A 27,903-nucleotide genomic window follows, 5' to 3' on the forward strand; every position below is an offset into this window, starting at 1 on the left:
TAACCCTATTCAGATATACTGCCAAAATACCAAATATGTTTTAACTAATGAAGAAAAGAATCATTTCATTTGCACCAAAATAAAAGTAGAAATGCTTTCATTCTCAGCATCATGAAAAAATCAAAAATCTAGAAGGGGCCTTGGAAATCGTCTAGTCCAAGACATACAATTTTACAAATGTGGCTATTAAGGTCAAGAGATACAAAATTACTCATCCAAGGTAAGTAGCTAATGCCATAGCTGATACTAAAACTCAGCTCTCAACTCCTAGTCCAGTGCTCCTTCTGCCACAGCCAAAATAGATCACTGCTATACAATGTATAATGCAGGCATATCTAAAAGTAAAACTAAATCTAATCAGTTTAGAATTATATATAGTAAGTTCATAGCAATCCAGAACTTGAATTTTGTAGACATTAAATATAATTTCTTGACTAGAAATTTAAATTTAAAAACTACCCTGTAATCTCCAACTAGTTCTCAGCAGTATGTGTGCAAAAATAATCACTTATCAACAGTATAGTTAAATGATCTTGGCATCTATTTAATGCACATTACCTAAGAAAAATTTCCAAAAGCCCTTTCTAAGTAGTGAAAAACTACTATTCTTCAAGTTTAAATATCTACAGGTATGCCATAGGAATGGGAAAAGGCCCTGGGCCATCTTAAGCAGGAAATGTTCAGTTAAAAGCATTGGTGCTGAAGTCGGCACAATACAGTGATTTCTCACATTCATAGCATTAGAGTTAAACAATGAAACATGCTATCACAACTCCAAAAAATTATATAAGGCTTAAAAAGTGAGAAATAGTCCAGCTATATTCATTTGCTTCAAAAAATCTTGAGACAAGTAGGTGATGCCAGGGATAGTGCTGGACCTGGACTCAAGAAGATCTAAGTACAAATACTGCCTCCTATTCTTATTATTTGTGTGACCCTGAACATATCTACACATCCCCTCTCGGCCCCAGTTTTCACATCCTGAAAAATGGGGATAATAACTTAGGATTTTTTATAAGAACTAAGTGAGATAATATACAAACCTTAGAGCAGGGGTCCCCAAACTTTTTGCACAGGGGGCCAATTCACTGTCCCTCAGAATGTCGGAGGGCTGGATTATTAAAAAAAAAACAAAACTATGAGCAAATCCCTTTGGATACCACTGGAGGTGGTGCTGGGCCTGTGGACACTGTATACTGCTGTCTGGGATAGTGGAGGCTGCAGCAATGGCTGTGATGGGCCTGTCACACCTTGTACAGGCCCATCACTGCTACCACTATACCAGGCAGCAGTATACACAGTGCAGAATCCCCTCCCCCAGATTGCCATGCTGACATCTTCCATTGTGCAGCCACATAATCCTTTGTGCGGAGCCTCGTTCTCTTTCAGTTACTCTCAGAACAAGGTGCCGCGCAACGGAATATATCACCGGAAGTAGTACTGTACGTGAGCGATGCGCTTTGCATCACCGCCACATACAGCACTCCTCTCACTGATCACCAGTGAAAGAGGTGCCCCTTCTGGATGTAACTGGGAAAATGTGGTTTCTAAGACTGTGAATGCCAAAAACTGTAAAGGTTTCAGCCAAACTGTAAAGATAAATTTTAGTGTCTTGATTTAAAATCTAAAATAAGTGGTCACCATGGGAAAATTCCCAAATATGAAAATACCCAAGTCAGTTGGGTTTTATGGAGATTTTAATTAATATAAATGAAGGAATTAAGGGAAGCACACAGAGAGAGAGAGAGAGAGAGAGAGAGAGAGAGAGAGAGAAGGGCCTAGGCCAAATGGCCTAGGTTTGAGCCTAAGGGAGAGCGAGTCAGTCTTTATCACTCACCACAAGATCATCTTCAAGCTGGGTTCTTCTACTCCGAACAGAAATTAACCTCCAAACTGAATTCAAATTGTAACTGAATTCAATAACCCTGAACTTGTTCCTTCCCTTCCTTTTAAAGAGATTTTTCTCTTATGTCACCTCCCCCAAATTTTCATGTCTACCAATCACAGTAGATGCTTTTCCTCAGGACTGCCCATTCTTAGTTCTCACCACTCTTTAGTTCTCACCTTCTCTGGGTAGATTATATCTTCTGAGTACTTCATACCTCTTTTGTTAAGCTTGCCCTTTGTAAGTTGCTTGACCTTTTAGTGATTAACCTTTATAGGTACTTAGCATCCTTTTGTATTAGATCTAAAAATAGACCACCTAGCTTAAGGTTTTGACTTTACTATAAGTATGAGTTGGGGGTTCAATCAGGAGTTTGCAACTTTATCTTCCCCCAAAGCACTGTCTGAGTAGGGTGGAGTAATTTTAAAAGTTCTCAACACATTCTTGACCAAGTACCTCCATTGTTAAAAATGGGGAATAGCTAGACAAAAATCTTCTTTTTTTTTAAACCCTTACCTTCCATCTTGGAGTCAATACTGTGTATTGGCTCCAAGGCAGAAGAGTGGTAAGGGCTAGGCAATGGGGGTCAAGTGACTTGCCCAGGGTCACACAGCTGGGAAGTGTCTGAGGCCAGATTTGAACCTAGGACCTCCCGTCTCTAGGCCTGGCTGTCAATCCACTGAGCCACCCAGCTGTCCCCTAGACAAAATCTTCTAAAGTACAGTCTGAGTAGTTTTAAGATTCACGTGGAAGTGCAGTGGGGGCCGGATAAATGGCCTCAGGGGGCCGCAGTTTGGGGACCCCTGCCTTAGAGAACTACATAAATGCTATCATTATTAGCCCTATTAAATTGTTTTTAAACAAATGTTATGGAATTGATAAAGTATGCTTCTCCTGTTGGGAAATATTTTCTCCCTTAGATGAGTGAGGGTATGTATGCTCTTGTGTACTAAGATTTCTAGATGAGGCATTTTAAAATAAAAAGAACTCATTATATATGTATATGTATTGGTTTAAACTTTCACCAGAAGTATTACTATGATGCCTCATCCACTGGGTAAAGGAGAGGCTGGGTTCTTAAAAGGTTTTTATACCAATAAAGCACAAACTCTTTAGTTCATATATTTTAACATTGTTCAACATTCAGTAAACTGCCTTCAATAAGGCAGCGGCCTTTTTTTATATTTTGGTATTTTTAGAACTCTAATGCAGTTCTCAGTATTCTTTGGTTATCCTTGTCTCTTTTACTTTCTCTCATTGATCATTTCCAGTCAGTTAGCAAGTACTGTTGACATCTATTGCATCTGTTCCCCTTCTGTCTATACCTACTTGTAGCCCTGTAGTATAGGCTCTCAATCCCATTTGCTTGGACTACTGTAATAGCCTCCTTATAGGGAAGGTCCTACTAACTGTTAATTCCTTCAGTAACCCCTCCTCCCAATATTTATAGTCATTTTTTCTTTTTCACCATTGTCAGAAAAATTTTCCTTATTCATAGATCTGTAGATCTATCTGATTGTGTCATTTTTGTGCTCACAGATCTTTAGTGATATTACCATCAAGAAAAATCTAGATTTTTTTGCCTGGCATTCAAGTCTCTTTAGAATCTGGTGCCAACCTACCTCCCCAGCTCTTTCCCCATAGTATTCCTCTGAATGCACTATAATTTCTGACAATTCTTTAATTCTTTGAACATGTGTTAATGCACTTATTTGTGTCTTCATGTCTTTGCTCACTCTTACCTAGTTTGTCTTCACTCCCACATTTTCACGTGTTGAATTCCCAGAACCAAAAAATACTATTTCTTTTTTGATACCTTCCCCATTTCTTTTCTTCTTGCCTGCCTCCTACCCTCCCTTCAGTTAAAAAACATTTATTAAGCTTCTGTTATATGGAAGACATATGCATGCATTAGTTAGGTACACAAAAACACAAATAAAAATGAAACAATCTTAGTTCTCAATTGAAAGGATACAACATAAAAGTAAAAAATGAATATGAAATGATTTGAGGAGGGAAAGACTAATAACTGTAGTAATTAGGAAAGTTTTAATGGAGGAGCTAGAACCCAAGATGAGATTTAGGATTCTGAAAGATGGGGATAAGGAAATAACATGTTTTAGGCATGGCCTATGGTTAGTCCACATATACAAAAAGAAGAATGATGGAATGGTTATTAAAGGTTCCTCAGTAATTCAAGGCATCTCTGATCTTATTAATGTGGGCATCCTTCACTTAGAGATACTGTTGTTCAGTCATTTCAGGCAAGTCTGACTCTTTGTGGCCATATTTGGGGGTTTTCTGGGTAAAGATACTAGAGTAATTTGCCATTTTCTTCTCTATTTCATTTTACAGAGGAGGAAACTAAAACAAAAAGGGTTAAATAACTTGCCCAGAATCACACAGCTAGTGTTTTGATTTGAACTTGGGTCTTCCTGACTCCAGGTATGGCATTCTATCTACTGGGCTACCTAACTTCTCACATAGAGATACAGTTCTGATACTTTTTTTTTTTAAATGAATTACTTCAGGGTACAAAGGATAGTAAAGGAATAGAAAAAAAATCATGTTTATTATTATTTTCCAGGAAAGGGGATAGATTATAAAACTACTAAGTCACATACACTAATTTCTCAATTTTTTAAAATCTTAATAAAATATTGACCTTGATGAAATTTTGGGAAGGGAAGAACGTGATGGACAAATGACCTAGTAGAACTCTACAGTGTTGCAGATGTATGGTTAGCTGAAAAGTGGAGTGAACATATGGTTCTATTGTGTTGTATTTTGATTTTTTTTTGTTTAGTTTAGCTCAGTTAAAAAAAATACACTCTTAAATCCTTTCTCAAAACAGTTTTTTGGGGTAGCTAATTAGCATGGTAGATGGTCCCAGGCCTGGCGTTGTGAGGTCCTGGGTTCAAATTTTGCCTCACATACTTTCTGGTTGTTACCCCAAGTGCAAGTCACTTAATTCTAATTATCTAGCCCTTATTTATTCCTCTTCTGTCTTAGAACTTATATTTGGTATTGATTCTAAGGCAGAAGGTAGGGGTTATACAAAACAAGTCTCTTCTACATATATTAAGGTCATATATAAGATTCCTTGATGAGGTAACTCTTCAACTACTCCCTGATCATTTATATCAGGGGTTCTCAGCCTGGAGTCCGTGAACTTACTATTTTTAGTATTCCATTGTATCTGGTTTCCTTTATCATCCTATGTGTTTTATTTTATTCATTTAAAAACTCTGAGAAGGGATGCACAGGCTTCACCAGACTGCCAAAGAGGTCCAATGACACCAAAGGTTTAAGAACCTATCATTTACATGCTATCCTAAAGTGATCACTTCAGTTGTAAAGACTGTTTTGCCCAGGGGGCAGCTGGGTAGCCTAGTGGATTGAGAGCCAGGCCTAGAGACAGGAGGTCCTGGGTTCAATTTTGGCCTCAGACACTTCCCAGCTGTGTGACCCTGGGCAAGTCACTTGACCCCCATTGCCTAGCCCTTACCACTCTTCTGCCTTGGAGTCAATACACTGTATTGACTCCAAGACGAAAGGTAAGAATTAAAAAAAAAAAAGAATGTTTTGCCCAGAATTCAAGTGTCAGTTATATGCCCTATAAATGGTGAGGTCTACTATATATTTCTTTTTGCAGATGACATTTTCTTGATTGCATCAAGTCCCAGAACAGTATTGGACTTTGTTAGTAAAGACTGAATCTCCTCAATAGGTCAGTGTAACAGTTCATACAGAAAAAAACCAAATGGATCAAAAATTTCTATTGTCTAGACTATGAGGTACAATTGGATGACTGGTCTATTGAATTAGTTCATGAGATTTTATATGGCACTTTAACCTAGAGCATTTATTATGTAATATAACATTATAGCTATATCTGTCAGTTTTTTATGCCTTCTTATACTGTGATCTCCATGAGGGCAGAATCTGTTGTTGTATCTAAATTTAACATCTACCCCAAGGCCTAGACTATATAAAGGCATGGTGAGGTAACGGTTTGTATCTCTGGATCCCCATATCATTGGTTAAACATGTATGTAAACTATCTTGAAAGCAGGATTCAGTTCTTGGGTCTTGTGAGGGGGGAAGTGTCTCTTTTTGACAGGCACTCTTTGTCAGACAGTTTGTCTTTGTTTTAAGGTGGAAAAAGTATCACCTTTCTCCCTTTTCCCACTTAGGAATATGTGGACAAAAATAGGCATAATTTTTAAAAGGTAATATTTCTTTCTCTGAATGTGTTTGGTGTATTATATTACATATATTGTTATTTATTATTTTGCTAGAAATATATAGCAGTTTATAGTAAAGGCAAACATTATCATGCAACATATAAAACTATTTATTTTGAAAATATTTTAGCATCCAGATATCCCAAACCTGATCTTGCTCTTATTCAGCGAATGAAGCAGGAGACATCACCTGAAATCCCTGATAGTTTCGGTATAGTAAATCTTTCAATATTTAAGTCTGGCAGATGTTTGCATATGCAAAACACCAGTATGACAAAGGCTTTGTGCTTTTTTGGAAGAGAATGCTTTGGAGATTATGAAAAAGTTTGCATTTTGGTTTGTTTGATTTTCTAGATTTTGAATATAATGTGTCTATATTGAGCTTTCATTTTATTATCTAATATTTTGTGAATGATTGAAAAGCCTACTGTTTGCTGTTGCATGTTTTGATAATCTAAAAGAGTCTACTTAGCTAAGCAAATATTCAAAACTACAAAAATTAGCTATATTTGCACTGTAAAAACAACAAAACATCTAGGAAGAGAAACATTCATGAAAAATAGCATCAAGAAATTTTTTTATGCCTATTGCCAATGTGATTGAGGGCCAAAAAAGCCTGAAAGAATTAAGGCTATAAAAAAAAATAATTAGTGTGATTTCATGAACAAAAAGGACTAATTCAGCATAGTCAGCAAATTGCATTAAAAAACTTAACTAACCTGAAGTAAATTTAATAAGGATGTAGGGCCTAAAAATAAAGCTGTACTTTAAGGAAAAAAAATGGACAAGTAAAATTGAGATTAAAATGGAAAATGTAATTTCTATATGTAACTTTTTCCTAGTGGATTTTTAAAATATCAGATATATCATCTCAAAAACCTGTTAATATGAAAAAGACTGATGGACTTTTTAATATGGTTTTTATTCTTTCCTAATTGATTCTCCTATTCCTCACCCTAAATTTTTTCTTTCTTAAACCTCTGTAATACTAGCTCTATATTCTCTCAGCAGGACCTAATTTTATACTACACTACCCAAGTAGGGACCATTTGCTTTGAGCTTTCTTTTCTTCTAAAAACTCCTTTACTTTTTCCATTTTTTTCCTCCTTTATTCCGTTCTTTGATATTACTCCTTTCTTTTTGTCATTTCTCCAAACCATTCCTTTCCATCTCCTGCTAGACTGCTTCCATAATCATCCCTTCAGCTAATCTTTTAAGTTCTTCCTACATGCTACTTCTTTCTCTGCAGCTGCCTGCAAACTGTGCTTATTTCCTTACTTTTAAGTAAGCAAATGAAAAAATTTTTCATTTTACCCCTTCCTATTCCCTCACGCCACTAACCATTGACTCTTTTCAGAGCCAGGATCACTAGAGAAAATTGTCTATGTTCCTTGACTTTTAGTTCTTCTCTCTCTCTTTTAGAGTTTGGCATTTGACCTAATTCTTTTCCATTTTTACAAAACTTATTTTATTCTGCCCCTCTTTCCCTGCCCCATACAATAGAAGGCATCATGCAACAATATCTATATCTGTATTTATATATAGATTCTTTCATGTTTCCATGTCTGTTCAATCTCTGGAGGTGAACATTGACAAGTTATTTTTCAAATAAATCCATAGCTATATATATAATACACTCCTGGTTCTACTTCATTTCACTCTTCATTTTTTCTCATGTGATTCTTTCTAAGTTAAAAAAAATTAATTTGCTTATTTTCAACTGAAATTGTTCTCTTCAAAGTTAGTTGATTTCTTAATTGCCAAATCTGAGGACTTTTTTTCAGTCTTCATCCATTTTAATTTCTTTGTAATATTTGTTTACCACCCTTACCTCCTGGATTCTGTATCTCTGGATTTTTGAGATACTAGTAGTGTCTTGGTTCTCCTATCCATATGACCTTTCCTCAGTTTCTTTCCTCAGTTTCTTTGTTAGATCATTATCCACATCATTCTCTATAATATGGTTATCCCTCAAACCTTTATCTTGTGCCCTCTTTTCTCTCTTTAAGCTCTTTCTTGGTGAGATCTTATATATTGACACTGACTAGTTCATTAGTCCTCTCTATGGAAATGACTTCCAAATCTATCAGACTAATCCTAGTCTCTTGAGTTTCTATTTGAGAACACTTTTAACTAGTTGTTAAATGGGCAGGCACCCAAAGCTCAACATCTAATATTTCAAATGTATTCCATTATAATACACCAAACTCACCTCCCTTTAAAAATTACCCATTTATATTGAGCACCACCCTTCCACTATTCAGGTTCAGAAACTTTGGAGGCTTCTTTGATTCTTCACCCTCCTTCACCCACATGCAGTATGCAGTACCACGGTGATCCTAGTTCAGGTCCTTATTTCCTCTTTCTTGTATTTTTACAGTGACCTTCCTAATTGGTCTTCCTCTCATCTGTTTCTTACCTCCGAAATCCAATCAATACATCGGAACTAAAATAATATTCTTAAAAAAACATAGGTATGACTATTTCTAGAATCATATAAAGATCATAGTAGTCTGGTATGTAAAGCCTTTTACAACCTGGTTTTACATTTTTATTATATAATCTCCTTTACACATTTTCTGGTTCAGCTGGATTGGCCCAATTGATTTTTCTCAAGAGATAACATTCCTTCTCACTTTTGAACAAGTTATCTATCATCAGTGCCTGAATTTATCCCCTTACTTTCCTCCAACTCTTAGAATCAGCCCTTTAGTTTCTCTCAAACTCAGTTTAGTTGTAACCTGCTACATAAGCGCTTGCCTGATTTCTCTCCTTCCCATGTAACTAGTGTTTCCCCCTGCAAAAGAGAGATGCTTTTCTGTTCATTTTGTCTGTATGTTGTTGGCCTGATAAAATACAAGCTGTTGAGGACTTGTTTTGACTTTATATTACATCACCTAATGATTTTAAGAAATTGTAGGTCAGGAGAAGTTAGGCCTAGGTTAAAAAAACAAAAGAAAAAAACTATACAGGGTTTCTAAGGATTTTTCAATAGTGAAAAGATAAAGTCTATTTGCAAAAATAGAGATACATAAGCCATATTACATTTCTTAAAAATCTGTTTAATTTTTGCATAAAATATACTATGACTTTCCTATTCTAATTTAACACTAATTTTTATGATAATATATAAATTAAGCAGGAAATAGTTATATTTTAAGTGCAAATGACTCTTAAGGGTGTTTGGATTGTTCTGTGATTAAATTTTTTATTTCTTTGGAGTCAAATTGTAAGAATTTTTATTGTTTACAGAAGATTACAGTTTTTTCGGTTTACAAAATAATAACAAAGCTTTACAATATATAGCTATACATAAATAATAGTTTAGAAGAATCCTTTGATTTATACACTTATTCTAGCAATTGTTGAGATCCCTATATAGTTTAAGCAAAACAAAACATGCTAGAAAAATTTGAATCTTGAACTTTGCATTTTCCTGTTTATATAGCAGTTCAACTCACAAAATGAGGTGGGAGGGATGACAGAAAGACCACAGGAGGTACTCAGAGAAAGGACAGTGGGGGTATTTCCTTTAAATTTTGTGCCTAGATGGTGTTGTTTTGGAATGTGGATTGTCCAATCTAATCCAATAAACATTTATTAAGGATACATGCTAGGCACTGTGCTAAACTCTAGGGATATAATAAAAAAAAAGCCTTTGCCCATAATTACTCATGATTTTGGGGAGATAACACAAAAATGAAGCAAGAAGGCAGGATGGGGGGATGGTAAGAGGGAAAGACTGGAGGGTTCCCAGAGAAGGGGCATTGGAGGCACCATGTTCAGTGGAGTTGAAACTAGATAAGAGTAGCAAATCCAGATTGGAGTAAGCTGAAAAGTCCAATTTCTGTCCTCTAAAAAGGAGAGCATTGGGAGGAGATTAGAATGCCAACCTTCAGCTGAATTGGTGTCATTTAAGGCTTAATCTGTAAAGGGAATCTTGTTTATTGGAGATGAAACCAGTCAGAGAAGCAGATACAGAGTACAGAGGGTTTTATCACTTAAGACATTACATAAATGAATTGTGCTTTCATCTTCTGGACCAGTTGCTGGTACCTAAGGAAGCTTCCCAGTTACCAGATGATGTGTAATTAAAGGGTGATCAATTCCTTTTTGAGAAGAGAAGAAAAACTCCTAAACTTAATACCATTTGGCAGTGAGGTGGCTCAGTGGATTGAGAGCAAGGCCTAAGGACAGGAGTTCAGTCTGGGTTCAAATCTAGCCTCAGATCTTTCCTAACTGTGTAACTTGTAAAGATTAAAATTTAGGGGAGACTGAGGCAGGTAGAAATTAGTTTCTCTCTGCAAGGAGTATTATATTTTATGAGGTTTATTAAAGTTAAGGATTAAAGAAAATACAGGATAAGAAAAAACACGTGCCTAGGCCAGAGGCCTAGACAAGATAACCTCACATCATGGAAGAGATGCCTCTCCTCCCAAAATGGAAGTCCAAAAAGAGAGACACAAAAGCCTTTGCAATCAGCTTAAATCCCTTCTCCATCTCGCCCCGAGAGAATTCAAAGCATTCTGGGGAAGTGGAGCAAGGGCTTCTGGAGATTGAAGTCCAGAGTTCGAGTCTATTTTTCTACAGACTCTGGGCAAATCATTTAACTCCAACTGCCTAGTGTTTACTGCTCTTCTGAAGCCTTTAAACCAATGCACAGTATTGATTCTAGGGCAGAAGGTAAGGGTTAAAAAAAATCGGTATCTTAATTTTTAGCATAATGTGATGTTAATATATTAAGTTTTTAAAAAGTTTTGAACTATTACTATTTTAGTTTCCTAGCTTCGTTCTTAAGATTATAAGAGCAATTAATTTCTTCTCCTTGTCTCCATCTCATCTCTTATTCCTTTTAGTCAAATTATGTTTTTTTCCCTTTCTTACTCATGGTACTACTCTTCTCATGCACCCAGAACAACCAAATATCCCTATTTCTCAACCCCAAGAACTATATATTTATATTTATATGTATACATAAAAATATAAATATCTGATTTATTTTAGGAAGAATCATGTAAAAAGTATGTTTGAATGTTTTTTCCTATTATAAAATTGGACACAATCCTCAGCTCTGCTCCCTCTATTTAATTTTGATTTTTGTTTAATATTTTTTGTTATTTTTTTATTTTATTTTTATTTTATTTGGTCATTTCCAAACAGTATTCATTGGAAACAGATCATTTTCTTTTCTCCCCCCCCCCCCCACCTCTCCCATAGCCTACTCGCGATTTCACTGGGTATCACATGTGTTCTTGACTCGAACCCATTTCCATGTTATTGGTATTTGCACTAGAATGTTCATCTAGAGTCTCTCCTCAGTCACTTCCCCTCCACCCCTGAAGTCAAGCAGTTGCTTTTCATCAGTGTTTTTACTCCCACAGTTTGTCCTCTGCTTGTGGATAGTGTTTTTCTCCTAGATCCCTGCAGATTGTTCAGGGACACTGCATTGACACTAATGGAGAAGTCTATTACCTTTGATTGTACCACAGTGTATCAGTCTCTGTGTTGTACAATGTTTTCCTGGTTGTTTAATATGTTCTTAATGGAGTAGGAGTTTGAATTTGAATAAGATGATAATTTATCAGTTACTGTGAGCTCTATCAATGCCACCTAATTATTAAGAGCTGTCTCTTTTCCATATCCCATGCCACACCTTTTCCCAACTAGGAATAGTATAATGGCCTCACAAGTTTTGGTTACTTTTGGAGCTCACCACTCTGTGGACCCATGTCTTCACTGAAAAGTCAGCATAGAGTGGGAGTACACACTGCTGCCAACTTACAACCCCCCTCCCCCCACTTGAGGAGACTAGGTGTAGCAAACAATATTCTTGTGGCTCTTTCATTCAGCAATCGTTTATTAAGCATCTACTATGTTCACCCCCTTCCTCTGCTCCCTTGCCTCTCAGATTATGTTGGTGATCTAAAGCAGATGAATATTTCTTATAAAAATAGGAGCAGAGGTTTGGAATGATATCGAGCGGATATATGGGTCCTTTGGTCACTAATCTAGGTACCTAGGTTGCAACCAGCTTACTCAAAGATCCCATTAGGTTTGTCTCCTGGTATAAATTTTGCTTCTTCACATAGATCTGTGGTTCTAATTAAGTTCTTGGATTTTGGTACCACAGGGAAACTTAGGTTACTGACCACCTAAACTCTCTAGCTTTTTGTTTTATACTTCTTTAGATGGTATGCCAATTTTTTTCCCCCAAGAAGTAGGGATTGTTTTTGCTCCCATTCACTAAACCCTCATGTGTAAGCCACCTGTGAGGAATTCAACATTTGCCAGCATAGGTAGTAATAAAGAAGTTTCTGCAGTGTGAGATTGCTTGCTAATTTATAATGAGATTAGAATGCATGCAGATAATGAGATGCCAGAATATTTGTTTAAAATTTCTAAAACAAACTTGGAGAAATATTTTCACTAACATTTACTATATTTTAAATTTATTTTTGAGAGGGTATTGGTTTCTTTTTAAAAATTACTTTTCTGCCTTTTAAAGTTTTTTTCCTTTGCATTTTTTTGCCACATTCATTTCTATTTGTTAAAACTATTGTAGAGCTACTTTTGCATGTCCATGTTTTTATTTGTAATTCCATTTCAGCTATACCTCTTGATTTGTGTTTTAGTAATGTGTTTTTTCTTATCTTTTAAAGATCCTTTTGTTATGGTGCTATGTATAGTTGGGTCAAAGATTACGCATAGTTTGGTTCCAAATTGCTTTCCAGAGCAGCTAAACCAGTGCAACTGTTTTCTTTTTTTCATCTTTGCTATTCTAATAGGTATGAGAGAACTTGATAGTTGCTTTTTTTTGGTATTTAATTAGTGATTTGGAGCATTTTTCATGTGAAAATATCTTAAAAGATCTTGGAACTGATCAACTTAATGTTAAAGTGGCAATCCAAAAGAATGAAGATAAAATACACACACACACACACACACACACACACACACACACACACACACACACACACACACACCCCCAATGTGGCATATACCTCTTGGTAGAGAAGTGATCAACTTAAAATGTAGAATGAGACAAGACATTTTTGAACATAGCTAATGTGAGAATTTGTTATACCTCAATGTAGCTATGGACCTCTAACCCTCTCTACCCTTCACTTCAGGGTCTGCATTTTCCTCAGTTGTCTATCTTGACCCTTTGGTGAACTAGTTCAGTTCTAGCTTGTCCTCTCAAAAGGACAATTCCTTTTATCTCTCCTGCCATATTAAGCCTCTGTCCTGAATTACTTTCATCACCTACTTACTGCCGTTACTTCTACATATGTGCTTCTGAGTGAAGCTGTAGAAAATCATGAAACTACTGACTGGATTTATTACAAATTAATGTTACATTATCTCCATTGGGCCTTCACTGAAGAAGGAAATCCTTTTACACTTCTCTGACTCACAATATCCTGTTCACCACAATGACTCTTAAGTTTTCATACCCTTCTAAAATCTTCCATGATTCCCTAAACACTGTTAGCTTGAGACCCTGGCCTCATATTTCACTGAAAAGAAATGGAGACCTTTTGCTATTAGTTCACCTTTTTCTTTTCCTCATCTCTTATCAATTAGCTACTTTGTGCCAGTTTCACCTCCTTCACTTCTATCTCACAGGAAAAGGTGACCATTCCCATTGCCAAGGCAAACCCATCTATACCTACGTAAGTGATACCATTCTATACTGTTTCCTCCAGTAAGTTGCCCTATTTACCTCATTCTCACTTATCTTTAGTCTCTCCCTGGCTATTGGCTGCTTCCCTATTGCCTACAAACATGCCCATATCTCCCTCAAAAAACCCTCACTTGATCTATCTGTCACTGATAACTATCTTCCTATATCTTTTCTTGCTTCTTTGACTAAACTTGTAGAAAAGGCTATCTACAACGGATGCTTCCACTTCCTTTCATTTCCTCCCCTTAACCCTGTGTAGTCTCATTTCTAACACCTCATCACTCAATTGAACCTACTCTTTCCAAAGTTTCAGTGATCTCTTTAATACAACAAATCTAATGACTTTTTCTCAATCTTTGGCCTTAACTTTTTTCCTCAGCCTCTTCTTAATACTCTTTTCTCTTTGTTTTACTGAAACTTTTTTTTTCCTTTTTCTACTTGTATGACTATTCCTTCTCAGTCTCTTGCTGGATTTTTAACTGTGGTCACAATTTTTAACTGTGAGTATTGAAGTAAATACTTTAGGATGGGGAAGGGTCAAACACAAGGGAAGTACATATAAATAATATCTGATTTATTAACAGATAAAGGGATGAGGGGTTTAGGATGGGAAGAAGGGAAAAGGTAATCTCTAATACTTATCACAGATATTAAACCCACTAATAACTATACTTCATCTAAATTTCTGTTTCCTAAGTTTGGGTCCAACAGGGTACCAGTATCTTACAACCAAATAAAGAGTCCTTGGTGAATCAGAGTTCAGAAGTCCCAGATGATGTCCAACAAATGTTCCCAGCAAGGTAGAGATTTTCCTCCAGTCAGGCTGTTCAGCAGGATGACTGGATATACCCTTTCACCACAGGTGAAATCCTCAGAGGCCAGTTGTTGATAGATGGATGTGAAGGATCTCTTAGCCATACCTTCTTCACCTTGCAGCTTCCAAAGTGGCAGTTCTTCAACTGTCTCTCTCAGGAATTCTAATTCAACTGAGCTCTGGAAAGATTCTGGTCTCATGCCTCTGTCAATCACTTTGCAATAAGCTTTACTTCCCATTGCAACAGTATTCCCCTAAACTTTGTTCTGTGCTCTCTTCTCTTCTCCCTCTATACCATTTTACTTGGTTTATCTCTTCAGCTCCAGTGGTTTCAACTATCATCTCTTTGATTTTCAGGTATATTTGTCCACTTGACTCCTTTGCTAACTCCCAGTCTCCTATTTCCACCTGCGTTTTGGACATTTGGTTTTCATAGACATCTTCAAGTTAGCTTCTCCAAAATTGAACTTGTTTTGTTTTTTCACTTAAAGCTTTTCCCCCTTCATAATTTCCCTGATGATATAGAGAGTGTCCCCACCACCTTCACAGGCACCTTAACTTAGAACCTAGTTGTTACTCTTGATTCTGAGTTTTAGGGTTAGTCCCCCTTAACATTAGTGGCTTCCATCTCTTCTTTCCTATTCATGTATTCATTTTTCAAGCTCTCTGTTGGTTCTACCTCTATAACTTGTTTATACATAGTTGTTTTCATGTTGTCTCTATTAGTCTGTGAACTCCTAGAAAACAGTACTGATTTTATCTTTCTTCAAGGATATGGTATAGTTCTTGCATACAGGAGGTATGTTTAATAAGCATTTGTCGATTGACCACTGAGGGTTCTTTTGCTTTGTTTCTTGATTTTTTTTAAAATTCCAAGATATTTTATTTTCTCAATTACTTGTAATAATTTTCAACATATGTTGAAATATCTTTGTATAAGGCATTGCGAGAAAATACTTGATGTCTTCATTCCCTCTGAATATTTTCAGATGTGTTCTCTTTATTTTTGTTAAATCACTTTTTAAAAAATGTATGGCATGAATTTGCTGTTTAAGGGGAAGTTTAGGTTTCTTTTCCCTTCTAAGTATAATCAATACTGTGATACTATAGACAATTCAAGCAAGAATTAGTAATCATTGTAGTTTACTTTGGTTTTATTTTAGGGAGGGTAAAATAGTATCTTTTAATATATGTCTAGACCTTGTAATCTTGTTAGCTCACTAACCTTGTGGTCTGATAACAGTATGTAGCTATCAGCTGAATAATGGAATTGAATTAATCCTTGGTCTCTAAAATACACTGTTGAGATATCTTAAAATGTTTATAAAAATAAAACAAATGTTTTCCACAATTTTCCATTTTCTTTCCTCCCCCCACTTTAAGATAAGCAATTTAATTTGGATAATAAATGTATTATCATGCAAAACACTTCCATATTGGTCATTGTTATAAGCATGCTCATACAAAAACCAAATCCCAAAATAAAACTGTAAATACATTGATGTGAAAGATAGTATGCTTTGATCTGCATCCATCCAGTTCAACAGTTCTTTCTCTAGAAGTGGATAATAATCCGCCATGAGTCTTTCAGAAAAGTGGTAAGAGCTAGGCAATTGGGGGTTATGTGACTTGCCCAGGGTCACACAGGTAGGAGGTATCTGAAGCCAGATGTGAACCTGGGACCTCCAAACTTGACTCTGTACCCACTAAACCACCTAGCTTCCCCATACATGTCTTTGTATGTTGGTTAATAAATTTACAGTGAAGTCACATAATTCTCTTTATGTAGAGGTAATGACCTCTACATAAAATGACCTCTACAAAAAAAATAGGAGGTAATGACTTCCTCATTGAAATGTTTTTTTTTTTCTTGTTTATTCAGGCTTTCATTCTTAACCAGATCTCTTGGATAGCTATTCACTCCAATGTTAGTGCATTGGATTCTACCTGTCCTTTACATGGATCTTTTTGAAATCTGAACTTTGATATGTCAGATTATACACAGATTTTCTTCATCATCAACTCATGATGGAGTAGTGACTTGCTTCCAGGGTTCATATTATTTCCTTCCTCATCAGTCAGTTCCTCTTTATTGATCAAAATCCTGTACAGAGTATCAGTTCCTTTTCTCTTTCCCTACCTATTTAAGGATGAAACTATAATGAAGACAAGTTGAGAAATTCTAAACCCATCTTGTTTTAGTGAGGGAAAAAGAAAGAGAACAAGTGTTTTAAAGCATATACTGTGTGCCAGGTACTGTCTATGTACTTTACAAATATTTTATTTGAGCTTCACAACAACCCTAGGAGGTAGGTTCTGTTATTATCTCCATTTTACAGTTGAGGAAACTGATACGAATAGAGGTTATATGGTTTGCCAGGGTCACATAGCAGTTAGGTGTCTAAGGCCATATTTAACCCAGTTATTCTTTATTTGAGACCCATTATTGTGCCTTCTTGCTGTCTAGGTAGAAAGAGAACGTATTCCAGTAGATGTGTTCAGATAGTTTTTCTCTAGCACTCACTTAATCTTGCTTCCCTGACATATTTATTTTCTGTTTCCCAAACTTTTCATTGATTTCTTCTCTCCAGGTGAGGAAATTAAATTCAGTTAAAAATCTTTGATTACATCCCTGCTATGCCCAAGATACTATTCTAGGTCCTATGGACACACAAAAAATTTTTTGTCACTGCCCTCTGATTGCTTACATTCTATTGTGAGGCATTGGGAGGGGATTGTTTGGTATATGGAATAATTGTGCCAGATTGTATGTAATGGAGTCTAATGAAGAGATCTTGACAAAATGCTTTAAATTTGAGAAGAGAACACATTCAGTTAAAGGATCAGGATAGATTTCCTGGGCATGGCAATCCTTTTTAAGCTAAGCCTTTAAGACTAGTTGAGCCTTAAGATAAAGTGAGATAATCTAAAAGGCAAAATAAGAAAGGAGTATTTTTTTAGGCACCAAGGACATATTGGAATGTATAAAAGGGAATGATATGAATTTTGGAAACGACTTAATTTTCAATTTGGAAAGGATATAGAGTACAAAAAGAATAATAATCTCAAATAAAGTTGGAAGGATGGCTGGTAGGTCTAGTATAGCACTGGTGAAGAAGTAGTTTGCACTTGGGGAGCTGCTCCTTTCCCCACTGTTTCCCCTCTTCCTGGTACTGGAGGACATTTTTTCATGCCCCACTCCGCTGTCCTTCCTGAAAGCAAGCACTTCCTCCTTCAGCTCTCTGGTGGTAATGGGGGCTCACAGACATCTTGAATTTGCCCTCTGGGCACTCAAATTTAGAAAAGGTTTACTAAAGCTAGTCTAGTCCAACCCCATCATTTTATTGATTCATTGTTTTTATTTATTTTTTAAGTAGAATTTGTTTCCAGATATCTCAGCCCTTCCTTCCCTTTCCTGCACCATAGAAGGCTTCACCTGGCAAAAGATATATAGTGTGTCTTTCATATTCTTATTTATCATTTCTTTCTCTCTCTGGAGGTGAATATTACAAGTTATTTTTCAAATATTGGCCCATCATTTCTTATGGTGTAGTAGCATTCCATCAAAAGAATGAAATTCCCATTGTTGGGATAGTTACTCATATTTTACATGGTGTTATCCAGTTTCAAAGCACTTTGGCTATCTAATAATAGTGATTTGACTGGTTTAAGTAATAGTCTTGTTTTAGAGGGAAGAAAATTGAGGCTGTGAGAAATAGTAACTCTAAAGTAAACCATTTAGTTGGTAAAAGAGCTACCAGTCAAGTCTAGGTATTTGTATTTACCACTACTACTATTACTTACTAAATAGGTAGCATTTGTATAGCTTCATGAGGTTTTCAAAGTGCTTTAGATATGTTTATACCATTTTATCTTTATAACAACCTTGGGAGGTAAGTGTAATTATTAACAGCATTTTGTGGAAGAGAAAACTAAGGCTGTGAGAGGTTAGTGACTTAAGTAGTATGTCTCTGAGGCAAGATTTGAGTTTAAATTTTCTTGGCTCCGGATCTATCACTCTAATGGCCTAAGCAAAGGGTGTCTGAATATATGTCAGAGGTATTGCCAAAGACATTCCAGAATTTGAAAAGGCTTTGGGTTAGCTACCCTTTTGAGTTACCCTTCAACCGATTGAAGGAGAACTTAGAAGTCATTTAGGCCAACCTTTTTATTTTACAGATAATAAAACTGAGGCCGAAGTGATTTGGTCAAAGCCTCATAGTTGGTAGTAAATAGCAGAGCTGAGATTGTGATTCCAAATCTTGTGCTTCTTTCTTGTACCTTATTACTTACTTATCTCTATTGAACACAGAGTATTATTTAATAAAGTGTGTCTTTGAAATAGATGATCAACTCTTTATTTCTAATGTTAATTTCACATTGGCGTGCATCAGTAGAGGGAATTTCCACACCTGGAATTCCATATGCTAATGAAACCACAAATCTGCCCCCCAAAAGATTCATTTTGAATATAATATAGTTCTAGTGGGACATTGTTATTTAATTACCTGTAAATTTTTTCTATGTACCTCCTTATTTGGAGAATAAAATAAGAAATATATTTTTATGAAATCTTTTTTCCCCTCTCCTTTTATCTATTATGTAGTTCCTTTTCTTCTTTGGAACAGCAACTGAGCTGCCAGCGAAAAAAAGCTTATTTAAGCAGAAAATACTGTTTTGCTGGGGCATGTAGGGGCTTAAATTGAAGCCATATGCCTTTGAATGAAGTTGGCATAGAGAACAGCTCCTAAATATTTGTTTCTCTAACTTGGCCTGGCAGCTTCTCACCTTATCTTTGTCTTTTTCTCACCTTCTTTGGATTTTTGTTCTTCCTCTCTGAGTGTACTTCATTTCATCCTCTCCCTCCTCCCTCCCTCCTATCCACTCCCCAGGTGAATGTAAGCTTCTTGAGGGGTGGGACTATTTTGTTTTCATCTTTGTAGCACCTTACCTGGCCAATGGTAGGCACTCTATATATACCTCTTAAATCTAATTGAATAGGAAGATTTAAGTAATGATCTCTTTTAATTGCCTGAGTCTTCTTCTCTTGGACCAGATTCTGGAGAAGAAACTTGAAAGAAAAGAAATCATTAGTTTTGAGTCATTTACATATCATATTCCTTATTTCTCTCTCTCTTTTCTCTCTCTCTGAAAATAAACATATGAGGTTCTGCCACTGATTACTAGAGATAAATCTGCATTTTAGAAAACAAAGGTGAGGGTTAATGAATATTCTTCAGGTTGTAATGGGTGAGGATATATATATATATATGTATATATATATATACACACACATATATGATAATAGGGACCCCATATATATGTGTAAATATATATATATATATTTCATTGTTCAATATTTTCTATTGTTCAATATCTTCTATACTCCTAGTTTAAAAAAATAACCCTAGTTTTTCTTAGATCTCTTTCAGTGTAGGTCACATCAATCTATCTTTAGGATTTGGTATAATATTCTAGTACATGTTTAATCTCTAAGTAACACATTTCTGTCATAAGTTATTTGTTTTCAACTTTTTGAAATGGAAGGTAAACTCTGTTAAGGTTGGTTATAAACTACAAATTAAGTCAAATATTCTGAAGAGTTTTTTTCTCTCTTGGTAAAAATAAAACCCAGGAGCATTCAAATGTTCGAAAATTACAATATAAATTAAAAAAGTATGTATGGATACATCCCTAATATCTTACTTTAATGCCTCATTGGACTTGGAGATAAGTTTAGTTCTTGAAGGCTGTGCCTACAGAGTACAAACTCTGGTAGAGTATCAAACAGAAAGGCTTCTTGAACATGTCAGTGGAGAGACTTTGCACAGGATATTTAATCTTTTGGTCTCAAAGACCTACTATATCTTAGCAGTTTTGCAGTTGGAGGGAGGACCCACATTGATTAAATCCATAAACCCTTGAAGTATCTATGAATTTATTCTAACTAAATTTCTTTCACTTAATTAGAATTCATTATTTTACTTTCTTACTATCAGCAAGTCTTTTAGACAAGAGAATCTATTCTAATCATGGATTTGTTTCATCTATTTGTCAATTCTTCTGTTTCATCTATATATCAGTTCTCCTTTGCTCTATCTTCCTTGCAATATTTCTTTTCTCCCTCCATAACTTTGATTTTCTCATTGCCTTTATTTTTTAGATCTTTATGTGTAGAAGGAAAGAAGAATAATTATTAGAGTACTTGACATTTTCTCTTTACTACTACACATTTATTCATAAACCTGTCCCTTACACCTTTTCTTTTCACATGGTATAGAACATGTTAATATATTTGTTCAGTATTCAGGCAGTTTGAAGAGATGGAAGCAAGGGTTCCATATATTTTCATGCCATTGGGAAGGTCGTGCTTATTGAATTTTAGGTATTCCAAGAAGTTCCAGTCAACTGACAAGGACCTCTCCTCACAGTGTCAGAACTGTGGTGATGATGAGAGTAATGCAACTAACAGATAGTGCTGGTATGTAACCTTTGTTTTGCATGTTTATTTCACCAGAAAAAATATATGGACTACACGGGTAGATTATATTTCGAAAAACATATCAGAAGAAATATATTTGCATGTCTTGAAAATAGGTTGTGGTGTACTGGGAGAAGAGAACCTGTAGGGAAGAAGAATAAAGACTAGTATGTCCAGTTTCTATGATGTCCCCTATATTTCTAACATTAAAAATTATATTCCTGGTTTATTTTCCAACTAATTTGATATCAACTTGACTAATGGTGAATTTTTTTGTGCCTATTTTTAAATGGTTTGATGATATTCTTATTGATGTATGAAGTCACAAATAAATGCTATATTGTTTCCTTTTAATCTTGGATTATAGATCCATCTTGTTTTAATTTTCACTTGAATTCTTATTGGCTCAACTAATATTTTTCTGTTTATGTTTTTCATTTTTTTGTAATAATTAACTTTAAAGCAAAGTTAAATCTTTAAAAGAAAATGAATCCTAACAGTTCTTCCATGTTTGTTCTAAGCTCATTCTTTTTGTTGGAGGCATTAGTTACTGTGTAACAGTTTATTTTTATCTTATAACTGGTGATATTATTACTTTCAGAGTAGACAGGTTGCTGCTTTGCTCATAGAGTAATTATGTAGTTTTTATAATTGATAGTATTTTAAACATTTTTTTCAGCTTTTACTAAAAGTAATTTTGTATAATTTTATTACAAACTAGTATATTTGCTATTATTAGAAATCTTAGTTATAGCACTTGCAGCTTTTTGACTTTGACAACTTAGCTCTTTGAATAAAACTATTTTGTCCCTTGTTAATAATAAACTAATTCTTTTTTATTTCATCTATGAAAAAAAAGATTAAGGCATAGAGCATAAATCTAGGGATGTTACAAATTATTTTAAATATATTCCATGGCTGTTCCTAAGGTTATCTCAAAGATGTGTTTTCTTTTTCCATGCTGTATTTTTTAGGAATTTATGAAAAATTGCAGGATAACTTTCTTAAACCCTTCCCTTCTGTATTAAAATCAATATGGATCTAAGGCAGAAGAGCAGTAAGGGCTAGGCAATGGGGGTTAAAAGTGACTTGCCCAGGTTCACACTGCTAGGAAGTGTCTGAAGTCAGATTTGAACCTAGGACCTCCTGTCTCTAGACCTGGCTCTCAATCCACTGAGCCACCTAGCTGCCCCCAAGGATAACGTTTAATGTAGAGATGAATTTTGTGAATCCTTAATTTAATCAGATTTGATATAATTGTGAATAAATCATTTATGGTATGTCTGATACTAATTGATGCACACAGCTTCCTCAAATTGTGAGTGACCTCAATAATTGGCTGAAGGTCATAAAACGTAGTAGATCCTGGATTATTCTTATTTATTAGCTCTGAATGATCATTTTCCTTCTCCTAATAATAATTGTCTTTAAATATATATAAATGACTAAAATGTAGTGTGAGTAAATTAAGATTTTTCCTCTTTTGAAAATTCCAGCTATTAAAAATAAAATGTTTCATACAGTATTGAAATCAGAGATATATGAAATAGTAATTAATTGCATCATATGCTTTTTTTTCTCCATAGAGAAATTGGAAGCTCCACCACCTAACCCGGCACAGCTGAGATATGGTAATAGTTGTATAAATGTTGAATATATATCTTTTGCAGTTTAATGGTTTTATTCTTCAGTACAAGAAAGGGTTTTGGTGCATTAAATATATATTATGTGTGTCATAGTGGCATATGTGGTTATTATACTGATATACAAAGACCTTGTTAAGAAATATTAGTATTATGAAATATCTTATTGACAAATTGAATTTAAAATACTGTAAGTATAATAAATCCTTTAGAAGGGAAAAAGCTGTTTTGATGGTTGAATTTTTCAATTCCTTAAGAAAAAACATTTATATGCTCTTTTGGTTAATAGGCTCATCTTTTAATGAGTTAGGAATCATAAGACTTGAACATATGGACTATAGGTTAGATTGTTCTCTGGTGGGAAATGCTTTCTCCAAGCATTGGGAAGAGTAAAGAGTAAAGAGTAAGGGTTAGAGTGAGCTGAGAACACTAGAAAAAGCCTTTCTGCACAAACTTGTGTCTCAAGTATATATTGTCTGGAAAATATTGAAGTTTTAGGAAGATTGGAACTGGGATTTAAAACTAAACCTTTGACTTATAGTCAAAGGAAAAGAGGCTTATTTAACTTTTGATAATTTGAAAGGGTTAAAATTTTGAGTTATATATTGAATGTTGATAGAATAATAGTTATGGCTAGATTATGTAAAAAATGGAGACTTGAATCCAGGACTTCAATCCCCAGAGTCCTTGCTCCACTTCCCCAGAATGCTCTGTAATCTCACTGAATTCTCACCTGGGCTGAGAGCAAATCATTATTTAAAGGGTCTCTGCCCATGGCAGGCTCCCTTTTCTTCCTATCTCCGCTGGCAAACAGACCCGTCTCATGATGTGAGTGAAATTTGGGTGGGCCTCATGGCCCACCTGGCATGTGCCTTTTCTTGTATTTTTCTTAAATTCTCAACCTTTAATAAACCTCTAAAAATATCATACTCCTTGTGGAGAGAAACTAATTTCTAATTGCCTTCAGTCTCCTCCCCCAAAAATTTTAATCTTAACAATTATTGAATGGTTATTTTCCTAAAGGGTATATGAGCAGTCCTTATGACTTACTAGGCTAAATTAAAGAGTTAATGGAGTGCAATACTTCGTAATATAGACATTCCATCTTTCAACTCTGGTCTTTTGCATAGGCTGTTCTCTTTGCCTGGACCATTCTCCTTTCTCACCTTTGTCTAGTAGAATATTAGTTTCCTTCAAAGAATAGTACAGGTGTTACTTCAGTCTGTTAATAAATAAGCATTTTTTAAGTGCCTACTATGTGCCAGGCACTGTGCTAAGGGCTAGAGACAAAAGACAGTCTTTGACCTCAAGTAGCTTACAATCTAAAAGCAAATAGGTACAAACAAACTATATGCAGGATAAATAGGAAATAGAGAGAAGGCCTGAGAATTAAAAAGGTTTGGAAAAGGCTTCCTGTAGAAAGTGGACTTTTAGTTGGGATTTGAAGGAAGCCTTGGAATCCTTCAGGAGACTGAAATGAAAAAGAGCATGGCAGATTGTGGGGGACTGCCAGAGAAGGTGCTTGGAGCCAAGAGATGGAGTATCTTGCTTGTGGAAAGGAAAGGAAGCCAATGTTACTGGATTAAAGAGCATATGCTGGGGGAGTAAGGTTTAGTAAGACGGAAAATGTAGGAAGGGCTAGGTAATGGAGGACTTTTAATGCCCAAAAGAGAATTTTTTTGTATTTGGTCTTGGAGGCAATGGGATCCTCTGGAGATTATTAGGAGGAGGACATGATTGGACCTGCATTTTAGGACAATCACTTTGATGGCTGAATGGAGGATGGATTGGAGTGGGGAGAGACTTGTGGCAGCTGTGCACACCAGCAAACTCTTCCAGTATTATGAGGTGATGAGGGTCTGGACCAGGGTTGTGGCAGTATCAAGAGGAGAGAAGGGGATATATTTGAGAGGTGTTGCAAAAGTGAAATCGACAGGCCTTGGCAACAAATTGGATATGAGGGTGAGAAAGATAGTGAGGAAACAACTCCATGGTTGTAAGACTGGGAGTCTGGAAGGATGGTGGTGCCCTTGACAATAATAGGGAAGTTTATAAATGAAGAAAGTTTAGGGGGAAGATGAGATCAGTTTTGGACATGTTGAATTTAAAATGGGCTCTCTACATCAAATTCCAGATGTCTGAAAAGAAGTTGGAGATGTGAATTTGGAAGCTAATAGAAAGGTTGGCAAAAAAGGTAGACTTGAATTGTCAGCATAGAAATGGTAATTAAATCCATTGGAACTGTAATAGATAATAATAATAGACTATATTTGGTTATTAATTTATAACTAACAGATCAGGCAGTTATCTTCTTTCGCCTTCTCTCCCTTCCTCCCATTTCCTCCCTCTCTCCTAGCCTCCCTCTTCTTCAGCCTCTTCAGGTTCTCCCCCCCCCCCCCCCTTCTTCTCTTTATAAATCAGTGAGCGATGATGTTTCAAATGAAATAGTCTTTATCTTTTATCTTAAGTAAGGGGTTTATTTGGGGAAGACAGGAAAGGGTAGAGAATGCAGCTAAAAGGAATGAGGATTTCCCTAAGCCTTAGGTTGGAGGATATTGGGATAGAGTTCAAATTGAGAGGAATGATTGATAGGTCTGGCAGTTTAGTCACTATCATAAACAGAGTGATATCTGGACTATTGTCCCTCTTCCTTCTGCCTTCAAAGCCACCAGGCCACCTCCAGCTTGATTCTCCAGAGTTCCTTCTCTGATACAAGGCAACCAGGAAAAGTCTGCAGTTGGCTTTGCCTTCAACGGTTTGTCCCGGTAACTTTCCAAATGGAACCTTCATTTGATTGATAGCTGCTCCAAACTCAGCTGCTACAAAATCTCAATTTCTCTCTTCCACAAAACTAATGAGTGCACCAAGTGAAGTAGTATAGAAGGTGAAGGAAAGAAGGGTTCAGGATAGAACCCTGAGAGATACTTATGATTGGAGGTGTAATCTGGAGGAGGATTCAACAAAAAGGGGGTCAGATATGAAAGAACAAAACCAGGAGTGACTTCTTCCCTAAGAAAACTTTTTTGTATACCCTCCCATGGGGTGCTCTCCTCACCTCATGACTTTGTATTTATTTTTTCTATAGTTTGCATATACTATTTGGTGCATGAGTTGTCTCTGTACCTTCTCCCTTTCTCCATTCCTTCTTCTCTCATGTAAGCTCAAGGGAGGTTTTTTGTCTTTGTATCAAGGTCTAATATTGTGCTAACACATAATAGGTGTTCAATAAATGATAATGAGCAAGATATGCTATCAAAATGAATTTGTTCTCCCCTTTCCTTCCCATTCTATTGAAAAGTACTTTTACCAAAATCAGCAATTACCTTCTTTTTGTAAATAATAAGAAAATCTACCTTCCCCAAACATTTATGCTTTGTCTTATTTCTTAATGTTAAATAAAACTTAAATTTTCTGTTAAAGTACTATCAGGCTAAGTAAATATGAAGATATTGTATCGTTAAGATTTCAAAGTCATCTTTTGCCATTTTGCTTTCCCTTGATAACTTTTTTTGGAGTGAAGGGTAGGTTTTTTTTTTCTATTTAAAAATAATGACTTTCTGATCCTTTCTTAATAATTAAAAATATTTTATTAGTATATTTTTTATAACATTTATATTTTCTTCTGTACCCTTCTCCCAGAGAGACATTCTTTATACTGAAAAAAGTTTTCATTAAATGTTAAGATATATGTTTATAACTATTATAATTCTATCTTAGAGATTTAGATCAAACCACAAATTGTAAAATAGACTATATAAGGTAGCTTCACCTACTTATATAAATTTCATAGTTACCTCATGTGGTCCTTGTATCTCCATATGAGATCGATTTGATCACTATATTAAAAGATATTTTTCATGAAATGTTTAGAGCTATAGCACCCTTTTTGGCGCTCATAATATAGTTAGTACAATATTATTAGTGTTTGTCAATGACTAATTTTTCTTCTCTTTATAAGAACTGTAGTTGTCTTACATTGTCCTGTCTTATTTCATCTGTCAGTCTCTTTTTCTTCCCCAACCTGTCACTTATTTCTAGCCCAGCTTGCATACTTTTCCCTCTCAACCTTTCTCTCCTCCTCTTCCCCATAAGAGTCAATTTAAGGAATTGTAGAAATAGGAACAATGGATTTAAGTTCCAAAGTGGCAAACTTAGGTTTGATATAAAGAAAAACTTCCTAAGAATTAGAACTGGACTCCAAAGTGAAATGGGCTGCATTCTTAGGGAATGACTTCCTTCTCATTTCAGGCAAAGGCCAATTCACTACTTTTTTGGTGTGATGTGTAAGGCATCTTATTTATTTATTTTTTTGGATAATGGTTTAGACTAGATGGCCTCTGAGTTTTCTTCTCACTCTGAATTCAGTGATTTTGATTACTCTGACTTTTTATGAATTCCTTAAAATGTTAATATTAAATATCAAGTCTATTTAAGGAAGATGAATGATTAGGAGACAGAGGTTGGGTTAATTTATATTTCTTTAATTGAAAGAATCTATTGCACAGTTTTGGAAGTTTGCTGTGTTGTTTTTTAGATTTTTATCATTTCTGTCACCTTTTTATACAATTAAAGATGCTATTTAACTAAAGTATATTTTCCTATAATTCCTACCATAAGTAGATCATAAGACATAGTGAATATGGAAAGAAATTAGTTTATGATTCACTGTTTTTCTCGACCTTAAAATTCTTGGTAGTGACCATGAGTAAGAAGTTCTCTTTACCATTTGCATTTAGCCAAGAAAGATTTTCATTTTTTGGTATAAAGCTCACAACAATGAAAACTGGCTTAGAGTGTTCAGTTAACAGGAGTTAAAAAGAGTTCTAAAAGCATTAAAACATACTACTGAACTTCTTTGGCTATCTCTTGGCTTTGCTTTATAATGTTAACTTTATATTATACCCTTAGTTAAAACTTTGTGCTAACTACTCCTTGACATATGCTGTCATGTAAAATTTGTTTCAATGCTCTTAACAAGTGTCATTTAGGAAAAATGACAGTTTAAGGAGAGTTTTTTTCCTTATTGGTTAAAGAATCCCAATATAATTCATTATAGTTTTTGTAAGTCGAGTAATACAAAATTCTATATAGAATGTTGGGAAATAGGTATGAAACAGTAGAAAGAGCACACTGTCATATTTAAAAATCT

At 35.3% G+C, this 27,903-nt stretch overlaps 1 protein-coding gene across 2 annotated transcripts in view; it reads left to right on the forward strand.

Moving 5' to 3' along the window:
* The window catches only part of TMEM65 (transmembrane protein 65), a 59,957-nt gene that overhangs the window by 11,761 nt on the left and 20,293 nt on the right, over positions 1 to 27,903 (forward strand). Inside the window, exons 2-3 of one of the 2 annotated variants that reach the window (XM_007488295.3) lie at positions 6,263 to 6,343; positions 22,698 to 22,742. In XM_007488295.3, the coding sequence (XP_007488357.2) occupies positions 6,263 to 6,343; positions 22,698 to 22,742 (126 nt within the window). The remainder of the gene's footprint in view (positions 1 to 6,262; positions 6,344 to 22,697; positions 22,743 to 27,903) is intronic. The other variant, XM_003340666.4, reaches the window with a different exon arrangement.

The sequence above is a fragment of the Monodelphis domestica genome, chromosome 3, assembly GCF_027887165.1.
Source record: "Monodelphis domestica isolate mMonDom1 chromosome 3, mMonDom1.pri, whole genome shotgun sequence".
In the NCBI taxonomy this organism is placed as follows: domain Eukaryota; kingdom Metazoa; phylum Chordata; class Mammalia; order Didelphimorphia; family Didelphidae; genus Monodelphis; species Monodelphis domestica.